Source organism: Mustelus asterias, chromosome 1, assembly GCF_964213995.1.
Source record: "Mustelus asterias chromosome 1, sMusAst1.hap1.1, whole genome shotgun sequence".
NCBI classification, from domain to species: Eukaryota; Metazoa; Chordata; class Chondrichthyes; order Carcharhiniformes; family Triakidae; genus Mustelus; species Mustelus asterias.
This window is the reverse complement of record NC_135801.1, coordinates 128607553-128620999: the sequence shown is the minus strand read 5'-3', so window position 1 is coordinate 128620999 and position 13447 is coordinate 128607553. Positions and strand designations below refer to the sequence as shown.

Genomic DNA, 13447 nt, shown 5'->3' with positions numbered 1-13447 from the left:
TCATCCCGCTTGCATTATTAATATTTCCCAACATTCCCTGAAAGTGGATACAGTGTGTTAAGTCTTTCTTCTCTAATGGATCAGTCTAAAGGCCTACATCACATATGTAATTTTTGAAAGAGAATAACGATAATTAATATGTCTACGGATTGCAAACTTATAAAAATTTAAACTTTCTCTAAGTAGGGACATAAAATAGGGCCATTACGCTTTATTTACCAGTTTCTCAATTCCGAAACAGCCTTGAACTAGCAATGCATTATCTCCATTTCTGGTTAATTTATTTCAAAAAATTTAGATTAACATGAGTAGAATCCAGTCTAAAACACTTGAAATAATACTCGGGTAAATCTTACAGCTTATTTAGTTGGTTTGTACAGAATATGCCTTGCAATAAAGCAAATGGAGCTTGTGTCCCATGTTTTCAAGCTTTCTACTGTCTTCAAAAGCAGTCATATTTGCGGCTGCTGGTTAGTTTAAAACACTTTCCACTGTCATCATGGTAAGTTTGTCAGATGACCAAATAGAGAGTAACTTTGAGTAACTGCAAGCCAAATATGCAGCTAATGGAATAGCCTGACAAATTGTACATTTCCAGTTCCATTATTGCCTTTTAAATAAAAGTATTAAAGTAAGGTGGAGGTGGGAACACAGAAGGCGATTTTGAGCCAGCGGGAATGGCAGCGTGCACTCAAAATCTAGAAAAACATGATTCACGTCGGCGAGTTTTTGATTTCCGCTCCTCCAGCCCCCTCGCTGGCAGAGTCGCGTGAAACATGCCACAGGACCCCACAAAGCTCATTTTAATATATTAGCATGTCATTAGCGAGCACTCTCTCCAGGACATCCCCCCCCCCCTCACTGGATATTCAGCAGGCAAGGTCACCAGACATGAACCTGTCATGTGGGTCTCCCCAGAGATGCAAAGGTGAGCATAGCCCCTGGGGGTGAGGGACATGGTCAGGCAGTGGCCTGGCAATACCACTGGCACTGCCCCCTGGCACAGGTTAAAGTTAAAATTCTAAATTGGGGCATGGCCAATTTTGATGGTATTAGACAGGAACTTTCAAAAGTTGATTGGGGGAGTCATTTGGCAGGCAAGGGGACGTCTGGTAAGTGGGAGGCTTTCAAAGTGTGTTAACCAGGGTTCAGGGCTAGCACGTTTCTTTTAGAGTGAAGAAGGACAAGACTGGTAGAAGTAGGGAACCCTGGATGACTCGTGATATTGAGTGCCTGGTCAAGAAGAAGGAGGAGGCATAATTCATACATAGACAGCTGGGATCAAGTGGATCCCTTGAAGAGTATAGAGGATGATGGAATAGAATTAAAAGAAAAATCAGGAGGGAAAAAAGGGGACACAAGATTGCTTTGGCAGATAAAGCAAAGGAGAATCCAAAAAGCTTCTACAAATATATAAAGGGCAAAAGAGTAACTAGGGAGATAGTAGGGCCTGTTAAGGATCAACAAGGTCATCTATGTGTGTATCCGCAAGAGATGGGTGAGATCCTAAATGAATATTTCTCATCAGTATTTACTGTTGAGAAAGGCATCGATGTTAGGGAACTTGGGGAAATAAATAGTGATGTCTCAAGGAGTGTACATATTGCAGAGGAGAGGTACTGGAAGTCTTAAAGTGCATCAAGGTAGGTAAATCTCCAGGACCTGATGAAGTGTATTCCAGGACGTTGTGGGAAGCTAGGGAGAAAATTGTGGGTCCCCAAGCAGAGATATTCGAATCATCGACAGTCACAGGTGAGGGGACTGAAGATTGGAGGGTGGCAAATGTTGTGCCTTTGTTTAAGTAGGGCTGCAGGGAAAAGCTTGGGAATACAGGCCGGTGAACCTAATGTCTGTCGTGGGTAAGTTGTTAGGAGGTATTCTGAGAGACAGGATCTACAGGCATTTAGAGAGGCAAGGACTAATTAAGGATGGCTTTGTGAGTGGAAAAGCATGTCTCACGAATTTGATTGAGTTTTTTGAAAGGGTAACCAAGAAGGTAGATGAGGGTAGTGCAGTCAACATTGTCTACATGGAATTTAGTAAGGCCTTTTGCAAGGTACTGTATGGTCGGTTAAATCTCATGGGATCCAGGGTGAAGTAGCCAATTGGATACAAAATTGGCTTGACAACAGAACACAGAGGGTAGTTGTAGAGGGTTGTTTTTCAAACTGGAGGCCTGTTACCAGCGGGTGCCTCAGGGATTGGTGCTGGGTCCACTGTTATTTATCATTTATATTGATGATTCGGATGAGAATTTAGGAGGCATTGTTAGTAAGTTTGCAAATGACACCAAGATTAGTGGCATAGTGGACAGTGAAAAAGGTTATCGAGGGTTGCAAAGGGATCTTGATCAATTGGGACAGTGGGCTGATGAATGGCAGATGGAGTTTAATTTGGATAAATGCGAGGTGATGCATTTTGGAAGATCGAACCAGGGCAGGACTTACTCAGTTAATGGTAGGGCATGGGGGAGAGTTATAGAACAAAGAGATCCAGGGTACAGGCTCATAGTTCCTTGAAAGTGAAGTCACAGATGGACAGGGTGGTGAAGAACACATTTGGCATGCTTGGTTTCATTTGTCAGAACAATGAATACAGGAGCTGGGACGTCTTGTTAAAGTTGTGCAAGACATTAGTAAGGCCACAGTTGGAATACTGTGTACAGTTCTGGTCACTCTGTTATAGAAAGGATCTTATTAAACTAGAAAGAGTGCAGAAAAGATTTACTAGGATGCTACCGGAACTTAATGGTTTGAGTTATAAGGAGGGGCTAGATAGACTGGGACTTTTTTCCCCGGAGCATAGGAGGCTTAGGGGTGATCTTATAGAGGTCTATAAAATAATGAGGGGCATAGATAAGGTAGATAGTCAGCAGCTTTTCCCAAAGGTAGGGGAGTCTAAAATTAGAGGGCATAGGTTTAAGGTGAGAGAGGAGAGATACAAAAGGGTCCAGAGGGGCAATTTTTCACACAGATGGTAGTGTGTGTTTGAAATGAGCTGCCAGAGGAAGTAGTAGAAGTGGATACAATTTTGTCTTTTAAAAAGCATTTAGACAGTTACATGAATAAGATAGAGGGATGTGGGCCAAACACGGGCAATTGGGACCAGTTTAGTGGTAAAAACTGGGTGGCATGGACAGGTTGGGTTGAAGGGCCTGTTTCCATGCTGTAACCCTCTGACTCGATCTATGACTCTCGGGTGGCACCATGCCCATTCCAACCTGGCACTGAGTGCCACCTTCAAATGTGAGGGAAGGGGCCGATGATTGGGAAGGAAAGAGTGGGGAGGGGGGGCGCTCTTTAAAGATGATGCCGTGATCTCACTGCAGCTGGGTTTTGCTGGTGTGTGGAGGCCATGCCGCCCTGCATGACAGCGGCAAACACGCCCCTTGCTTTTTTTTTTAGGCAGAGTGTCTTAAGTATTGGAGAGAAAACTGGCGTGTTTGTCTGGAGAGAAACACACCAGTTTTCTCACCGGAAACAACTGTCTACAATTTTTTGGTAAGATTCCCCCCATAGAAATATAAGCTGGATGCTAGACAGATCTAATTTATCAGTCCAGTGGAACTGTGGGATACAGATACAAGTGTGTTGATTGCTGAGTCGTATATGGCTCGATGTCCAACTGTCCAAATGTTTATTTTGAATTGAAATAGTATTCGGATTCGCAATTTCCTAATTCCCCCCAAAAAATATACCAATAAGCATAACTGCATGTTTGATAGATTGTTTTGTTGTTTCAAGTAGCCATAGCTTGAATGAGAATCTGGGAGGTGAATTACCATATATAAGCAGTGTGACACTAAAAAAAAGCATATCGAAAGCTAAAACCTCAAATGATTAAACAGCTGCCAGTAATATTTTACGGTATTTTATTACGGTATCAACACCAAAATAATTACCTCAAAATTTACAAGCTTCCACAAACCCTATCATGCTAGATTACATATGTACACATCGAAACACCTATTAAAGAAACATTACTAGACACCATTTCAATACTTATATCAATTAATAATGTTACATTAACCTTACTTTGCCGTAAAAATCACTTTTTTTTTTGAAAACTGGAGAAATATACAGCATAGGTAATGTCAAGGAGTATTCCTTGTTGGCCCCAATATGGTGGGGTGGGGGGGGCTTTTAAGAAAATCACTGAATAAAGGCAATCTATAAGTTTTAGATGGTACCAATTGCTTTTCCATTATAACATTTGTCTTGTAGCATAATCAACTCGTCTACAACACAACAATGCCCAGTGCACTTGGCAAGTACCAGTGTGCAAAAAAACATCTTGAGCCTTTTTGTGACTGGCTATAAATAATTCAAGGGGATTTCAATGCCAAGTAGCAAATTAGCTCCATATATTTTATTATAAATTTTGGCCATTCACTAACCATTGTAAACACGTTTGCTAGCATAATACTAAGTTATTGGAAATGCAGTGAGAGAAGAAACCATTAATACCTTTGATGATTTTTCTTATACATTTAGGTGGTTTTTCAGCAATTTCCTACTGCTTCACAATGAAAAACCAAAGCAGAGTGCAAATTCAAACTATTGATCAAAATGCTTACTGAATGGTGCAGTGCTTTGGCACAGTGCCCTTTCACCTTTGGCAGCTGGCTTTGAATCCATCCTAGACTGGCTTGCTCTCTGCAGCAGTGACATAAGTGCTTATTGAACTGATGCAAGAAGCATTTGGCAGTTAAAACAAAAACGTCTAAGACAACATTAGAACTCTTCCAACACCAGCATTCTATTCACTCGCATTCCCCCATTCTAGTTTACAGAACTTCATGCAGCACACATTCTGATGTTCCTTTTGTGTTGGAGGAGATAATAATATGCACAATGAAATCACTCGCCATCACCATTCAAATCTCGCATATTTCGGAAATAACATTCTTCAAACACGGTCCTATGCAGAAGGCATGAATTGCCACAGAATTACTTCTCTACTTTTCTCCCCTTTATGTCCTCAAATTTCCCAGGGGCTGGGGGATGCGGTTTAAATGTTCTGCGTCACTTTACTGTAACTGTGTCGCACAAGTATAAATGGCGAGAAAATAAGTGGGTAGGTGGCAAGGTCGACAGTGTTCAGAATTTAACCAGTAATATACACTTTTGAAGGGAAGAAAAGTCCGATTGAAGTTTATGAATGAAAATGACAATAGAATTTTTCAGTCAAAGGTAGAAAATGGAAAATTGTTTTTCAAATAATTAAGGTGGACAGGATTATTTTGAAATAATCATGAATAAAATCATTAAGAGCCGAATGAGCAGAGGTCAGAATTATATGTAAGCATGGCCATAATCTGGTCAGTTTTGTATCCATTGAAAGAAAATGCATTCACTAATAGGACAGGTAATGTATTCTTCCATGGATGTAACATTATTGTGACCATTGACCATGGGTAAATAAATACACTTCAGATGATTTACAATCTAGCTGAGCAAGGTTAGCTCAGTATAAGGGATATTATTCCTGTTCTGATTTCATATTAAGAAAGCATTGTCAAATTCCTTAAAATATGCTATAACAAATGTGTTTAACTTTAACATAAGTTTTCTTACTGCTCAGGAGTTGTCAGTAATGATAACATTATTGGAAAAACTGGGTGGGACGACTCACTGAGTTCAACAAATGAGCAAGCCAAGTTAATCTACAGTTGAAGCAACAACTTTACTGAAAGATTCAGATAACAATTTTAAACACTAATTTTAATTCCTCAATAAACTCATGAGCACAAAAATATTCAAACAAAGTAGCTGAAGTACAAAAGAAAACAAGAGTTTTAAAATGATGATTGTTATTTAAATCAGTTCAATTTGGAAAGGCAGTACTGGTGACACAACTCTTCTCGATTATTTCTCCATGTTGTTTTTCCTCCAAGATAGAGTTTTGTTATATGTCATTACTAATGTGCCGAATAAAAATGGAGTTCATAATGTGGTTATTTCAAATGGGGCATGTGAAAATCAACAAGTAATTTAACGAGTAGATCATTGATGAAAGGTGATGCATGGATTACAAACTGGTTTCTGAACCACTCCGGTCAAGATTTGACTAGTTCCTGTTTCCTCATACCATCAGAGAGAACTACTCTCTCTGCCTTAAGTGAATACATATTTTGCATTACTCCACATTTGAAATAAGTCAGTTAATTTACTGATTACAGAATGCACAGACTAAATGTAAAAATATGTCAATCAGCAAGAATACTTACTGAATTATAAAGATCATTCAAGGTCGAAACTGATATTAGCAACACGTTACTTTGTTACATTCTGAATTTTAGGTAGATACATGATATACTGATGTAATTACAAGATATATGAAAATCTATTTCTAAAATGGCATTACATTTCTGCAGAGCATCGTCCTCATTCTGTAAGGAGTGAAAGGATTTTTCATGAGCTTGAACAGCCTGGCATAAAGCTTCAAAACAACTGTTCAGTATCTCTTGTTGATCTTGCTTTTTATTAAAATCAGCAAGAAGTTTAACTGAAGAATTATTATGAATATATTTCAAAATATTTAGGATTAAGGGACATAATATAGTCCTGCAGCTATATTAACATAAACGTGTTTTTATAACTAGCATTAGACATATAAAAATTCAGCCTAATTCAGTTTCCTATAAAGAATACTGAGGGCTACGACTAAAGCACCTTTACACAAACCTCTGAGTGTTCTGCCCTGTGTGGAAGCTCACAATTATGATAACTGTCAGCTCACTGTATCTCTTATTAACTGTGCTAACGACTTAAGGTATTAGAATTTCACTTATCCTTCCAAACGAGAAACATATGCAATGTACGAATAATGACAAGTACATTTTCAACAAATTATATCAGTACTTCTGGCTACTGAACTTTTCTTGTACAACTCACCATATCCATGAATGCCTCCTGAAGGGAAAATTATTTACGTGCATCATTTCCATGAGTCTTCTTGGTAGCAGGGCTTAGTTGATTCCTTAAAATTGAAGTTGTGCAGACACCTTAATAGACAATCAACTTCTGGCAGCAATCTAATAGATCCTCTCTGTTAATCTTGACCACAATATATGGAGGGCCATTTTTGCACATCTTCAATCATTGTTCATGTAAAAATAGTTTAGGACCACACTGCAGTTTGAAATATCAGTGCTGTCATTGTTCCATTTATGACAGTTTTTGAAGCTTAGCACTTGAATGAATTGGGTAAACTCCTGTTTCTAGTGCACGGGGACAATTAAAACAGTACTTAGAATCAACTGCAAAGAGAAAAGCAGGCAGAAGCACTCCAACAGAAAATATACGCCATCTTCCAGCATTATGTAAAATTCCTACAATGTAAGAAGGCAGAGGCAGTTCTGCAGAAGACTCTTAATTATCTTAGGAAGGCGTACAGTTTTACTTTCTTTTTCTTCGTATTCTTTCTGCAAACCTTTCAGCTTCCTTGCACCATACATTCATTTTGAAATTGACAGAAACCAGATACTTCTTCATTAAGTATTCCTTCTGGGGCAATGCTCATGTTGATATTCACAATATTGTACTGCTACTGAATAAACTTTGCACTAATAGTTAAAAGAGGATGGATTCAGTCATCCACATCTGTAGCAAGGCAGCGAGCCCTTACTACGCCAAGCCTCAGGATGATGTTGTACTGTCATCGTAAGCATTTTTGTGATTGTTCTCTCATTTCGGTTTTTTTTTTAACTATGCATTATATTTCTAAATTTTTTTTAATTAAAGCAACGTGCTCGTCTGTGCTTCAAAGCAACTAAGCTGTTGATCTGCTTAATCCATACAGCCTGTGAAATTTGTCATAAAAGTAAATAACAAAGAACAGAAGGATGTCGGTAGTGACACAAAGAAAGGTGAAGAGGAATGCTCCAAATCTGAATGTCATCTAAGAACCTCTTCCCTACCGTCCTTGATCCTTTTTTTCCAATCCAGTTCACCAACAGTTGTCATTACTGTCCTGTCATTGTAAATTGGATCATCTGCTAGAAGTCTATGATCTCCAAACCTTGCATTTTTCTAAAGGCAGAACAATAGGAAAGGCTCCCATTCAACAGCAAAGTGTCCCGACAATGCTAATGTAGCATGTGGGTTCGGGCATCTCCAGCGTGTCTGACATACAGCACAGAAAGGTTCAGCACATTCTCAGTGACTCAGTTACTTTACTCTGCTGCAGAACCAGCTTCAATCTAGTGAGAATGCTGCTGCACAGGGGATGTGCTGTCGTCAAGGGGCCCCTTTAGGTAGGTTCCTTCTCCAACAAATTTATTCAGAAGCTTGTTTTTGGCTAACGTCATACTAAATGGGTTTATTAAAGATCTCCAAGTCTGCAGTAAAAAAGAACAATTGCTTTGTCTCTTCAATTCCATGAGATGCACACCAATGTTATTAATAATCAGTTCACCCTAAAATACCCTAAAGGACCCCTTGACAGCATAGTTAATGCCTTTTTAGGACAAGTGGGAAGTAGTAAACAATGAACTAAACAGTTATAGGATATAAGCTTCAAAAAGCAAATGAACAAAAAAAAACCAGAATGTGCATTTCAAATGGAGGATTTCTTTATTTTTAATTAAAAATGGAAAATTTTAAATCGTCAGTTGATCACTTAAAAAGTGATCTTGATTCAACACTTAAAACAGATATATTCTGAAATAATATTTGAGTGATTATTTGATAGGTTTGTGGCAACAGAATTAAAATGGTTCAATTAAAAATATATATCCTTAAAATATAACAACTTATTGCATTTTCTGTTGAGGTTAACTGCTGAGGAACCCTTCAGGGGCACTGCAATGCTACAGCATTATTCATGTCCGTGCTCTGCTGAAAGCTGCTGCTTCTGTTTGTGGATGGAGTGCCGGACAAGCGGGCTGTTTTGTCCTGGATGGTATTGAGCCTCTTTGAGTGTCGTTGGAGTTGTGCCCATTCAGACAAGTGGAGAGTATTCCATTCCACTCTTGACTTGTGCCTTGTGGATGGTGTACAGAATTTGGGGAGTCAGGAGGCGAGTTACTTGCTGCAGAAGGCACTGACCTGCTCCTGCAGCCTGAGTATTTATGTGGCCAAATAAGTTAAGGTTCTGATCAAGGGTGACAAGGAGGTTGTTGATGGCGAGGGATTTTGTAACACCAACGCCACTGAATGTCATGGGAAGATGGTTAGATTCATTTTTGTTGGAGGTCGTCATTTCCTTTCACATGTGTGGCGTGAATGTTATTTCCTACTTATTAGCCTAAATGTTTTTCAGGTCTTGTTCCACTTCACCATTTGAGGAGTATCGAATGGGACTGAACACTTTTGGATCATCAGTGAATATCCGCACTGTAACCACATAGTGGAGAGGAGATCATCAATGAAGCAGATGAAGATGGTTGGGCCTAGGACACCACACTGAGGATGTCCTGGGACTGAGATTGTTAGCCTCCAGTCATCATAACCATCTTCATTTGTGCTAGGAATGACTCTGGCTAGTGGAGTTTCCCTGAATCCTAATTACTTCAATTTTTTGAAGGCTCTTTGATGCCACATTCAGTCAAATGCTACCTTAATGTCAAGGGAAGTCACTCCAACCTCACTTCTGGCATTTAATTATTTTGTCCATGTTTGTACCAAGGCAGTAATGATGTCTGGAGCTGGGGTCCTGGCAGAATCCAAATTGAACATGGCTCAGTAGGTTACCCGTCTGTAAGTATGGCTTGATACTCCTGTCAATTACATCTTCTCTCTCTGCTGATGATTGAGAGTAGATTGATGGAGCAGTAATTGGTCAGATTCTATTTGTGCTGCTTTTGTGGGCAGGATATTCTTGAATATACATTTCCACATTGCTGAGTATAGTTGCTGTTACAGCTTCACTGGAACAATTTGGCTCGGAGACACAACTAGTTCTGAATCAGAAGTCTATAGCATTACCGCTGTTGTCAGGGCCCACAGTCTTTTCTCTATCCAAAGCAGTAAGTTGTTTCTCAATGTTCATGAAGTGAATCAAGTTGGTCGAAGACTAGAATCTGTGATTCTGGGGAACTTAAGGGGAGGCTAAGATCTGGTTAAAGTTGATTACAAAGGCTTGTCTTTTTCAGTGATGTGTTTGGCTTCCCCACCATTGAGGATGGAGATGTTTGTGGAACCTTATCTTCCACTGATTAGCTGTTTATTTGTCCATCACAACTGGATATATGGCACTACTGCAGAACACCGATCAGATCAATTGGTTGTGGGATAGCATGCTGCTTCTCCTGGTTAGCATGAATTAGTTCTATGTTGTAGTTTCAGCAAGCTAGTGCTTCATTTTTACATATGCCCAGTGCTGCTCCTGGCATATTCTTCTACACTTCTTGTTAAATCAAGGTTGGTCCTCTAGATTGATAATAATGATAGAATGAAAGGTTTAGCAGGCTGTGAGATTACAACTTGGTGAAATACAATTCTGCTGCTCCTAATGGCCCACAGTGTTTCTCAAATGTATAGTTTCCAATTGCTGCATCTGTTCTGAATCTATTCCATTTGGGGACACTCCCTCTTGACTGTATACCACTGTGATGTAACCGCTTGGGCTTGATTGCACTCACCCCCCACCACCATGGCTGTGTTTTTAGTTGGGGATATAACAGGTGGCCAGCTCACTGTCTCCCACCCACTTCCCAACCCAGTCCCTATAATACAGTGGTGTAGTTAAGGTACTTATTAGGCATCCTGCCCTTAGGCCTATTGAGGCCCTCATGTGGCCAATTATTGCCCACCTAAGGTCTCCAGCCATGATACACTGGGCAATGGAAAGGAATCACAGAATCCCTACAGTGCAGAAGGAGGCTATTTGGCCTATTGAGCCTGCATCGACAACAATCCCACTCCGATCCTATCCCCGTAACCCCACCTATTTACCCTGCTAATCCCCTGACACTAAGAGGCAATTTAGCAACCAACCTAACCTGCATATCTTTGGGAGTGTCGGAGGAAACCGGAGCACCCAGAGGAAACCCACGCAGACACGGGGAGAATGTGCAAACTCCACACAGGCAGTGTCCTGAGGCCAGTATTGAACCTTGGTCCCTGACACTGTGAGGCAGCGGTGCTAACCACTGTGCCACCATTCCGCCCCAAGGAGGCGACACTGAGAAGATCATTTTTTTTCACCCTAGTTGGTGAAATGGTAGGAAGGGGTGGTATATTTTATATCCTTTGGAGGGTGCCCTGTGCACATCAGAGGTAAGTTCCCTAAGATCATACTCCTCTTTTGTGTCTCTCTGCCTGGCTCCCACCCACCCCCTTCTCTAGGGTGCCTGATCACTCCTCACACTAAAACCTGGGACTTATTTGGGTCCAATTGCCATGATCTTCTTCCTTGCAGTCCCAGCAATGCCCACTATTTAGTTGCCGGTTGACAACAGCTCTTGAGGACAGGAGGGGCAGACCTCTCACTCTCAGCAGTCCCCAATGTGTTATTTCCTTATTTCAAGTTGGACACCAAGAGATCCATTTGATCTTTATTGTAGAAACTGTTCACACCTGAGTAGCTTGCTAAGGCATTAAGATTTAATCGCACAGTGTGGGGCTCGAGCCAATTATAAAAAAGACCAGTTGGATTTTTAGAAATTAACAGATTTATTGAATTTAGTTTCTCAACTTGCTCAAGTGGTATTTGAACTAATGGTCTCTGGTATGCTAGTCTGTTACCACAACCAAGATACTACACATTAGAACTAAACAGCATTAGCAAGAACCAGCTTGACCAGGTGCTACAATACACTCAGTTGTCACAATTAACAAGCAGTCTCTGGAGAAAAATAATGTGCTGAAAAGATACTTTACTATTGACTTAATGTTCTGATGTGTAAATTGCGACATAAAAAATAAGGTGCAATGTGTTTAAACTTTCGTCTGTCCCAAGTGTGAATATCATTCACAGTAATTGTGAGAAAAACTGAAGGATCTAATATTACTTGCTGTGTCAAGGTCTTTGAACAGTCCATTCCTTAAACAATGACCGGCAAGTCTAGATATTTTTAGCAGATCACTCTGTAGTTCATTGATGCAGAGGCCTCATGTTGTCCACTCAAAGATGACAGAATATTCTTTGAGAGGACGCACTGCTGGAGGTCTGACTCAGGAAGTGCCAAGAGACAATAATCTGGTGCTGCACACAAACATGATTTACCCCTGGGCAACAATAATCACCTATTTAGGGATTATGAAATACCTTTTACCGAACGTAGAAACAAATATAAATACAAATATAAATATTTATATATTTATTTCTTGGGTAAATCTAGCAATGTTTTTATTATTTAATGCTTAATCTAGGTAATCACATTTGTAAACATGAAACAGACACACACACCAAAGAAGCTGAGGTTTGAAAAGCAAACCAGCAAGAAAAGTAAAAAAGATATATCAAGAGTGTTCATTATTCCTACTGTAAGTTGGAAATTCTCTTCTAAAGGAATAAAATTCTCTTCGATATTGACGGGAGGAAAAGAAAAGGAGATGGGATAACTCTATTAATAAAAAATGAGATCAACACAATAGTGAGAATGATTTTGGTTCAGAAGAACAAGAAGAACAGGCAGAGAGGCACAAATACGATCTTAGGGGAGTTGCCTCTGATGTTCACAGGGCACCCTCCAAACAAGTTTAGGTGGAGTTAAGAAATAACAAAGAAAATAAGTCACTGATGGGAGTAAGTTATTGGCTCCCTAACAATAGCTGCACAGTTGGACAGAGTAAAAATCAAGAAATAACGGGAGCTTGCAAAAAAGGTACTGAAATAATTGTGGGTGACTTTCTTCTTCACATTGATTGGGTGAATTAAGTTGGGAAAGGTAGCCTGGAGGATAAGTTCATAGAGTGTATTTAGGGCAGTTCCTTTGAACAATACCAAGGAAGCTAGCAAGGAACAGGCTATTCATATTTGAGAGAATAGCAGAGGCTGTGAATAAGTATTTTCTTTCCATCTTCGCAGTATAAAGCACAAAAATCATCTCCAGAAAATCAAAAAGCAAAAGGAACTTAGAATAATCACAATCACTAGAGGAAAAAAAATGGAAAAACGCATGGGCCGGAATGTTACCGGCACGCCCGCCCGAGGCTCGAAAGATCGTGCCCGAGGCCAATGAAGAATCTCATTCTGCAAGCCTCACCCACCCCGATTTCAGGGCAGGTGTGCCGGTAAAATCAGGGCCATGGTATTTAAGGCTAACAAGTGTGTTGGACCTGCATCCTAGAGTGTTAAAAGAAGTGGCTGAATGTTCATCTTCCAAAATTCCCTAGAATCTGGAAAGGTTCCAGCAGAATGGAAAAGTGCACATCTAACACCTCTGATCATGAAAGGAGGGGGACAGAAATCATGAACTATAGGCTCGTTAGCCTAACATCTGTCATTGAGAAAATGCTAGAATCCATTTTAAAGAGACAGTGCCAGGACATTTCAAATA

At 40.0% G+C, this 13447-nt stretch overlaps 1 protein-coding gene across 2 annotated transcripts in view; it reads right to left on the bottom strand.

Annotated features, from left to right (window-relative positions):
- Window positions 1–8183, bottom strand: part of pde4d (phosphodiesterase 4D, cAMP-specific) — a 601055-nt gene extending 592872 nt beyond the window's left edge. For both annotated transcript variants that reach the window (XM_078218792.1, XM_078218801.1), the window contains exon 1: window positions 6897–8183. In XM_078218792.1, coding sequence (XP_078074918.1) covers window positions 6897–6949 — 53 coding nt within the window. In that variant the 5' untranslated portion in view covers window positions 6950–8183. The remainder of the gene's footprint in view (window positions 1–6896) is intronic.
- Between the last annotated feature and the right edge of the window lie 5264 nt (window positions 8184–13447).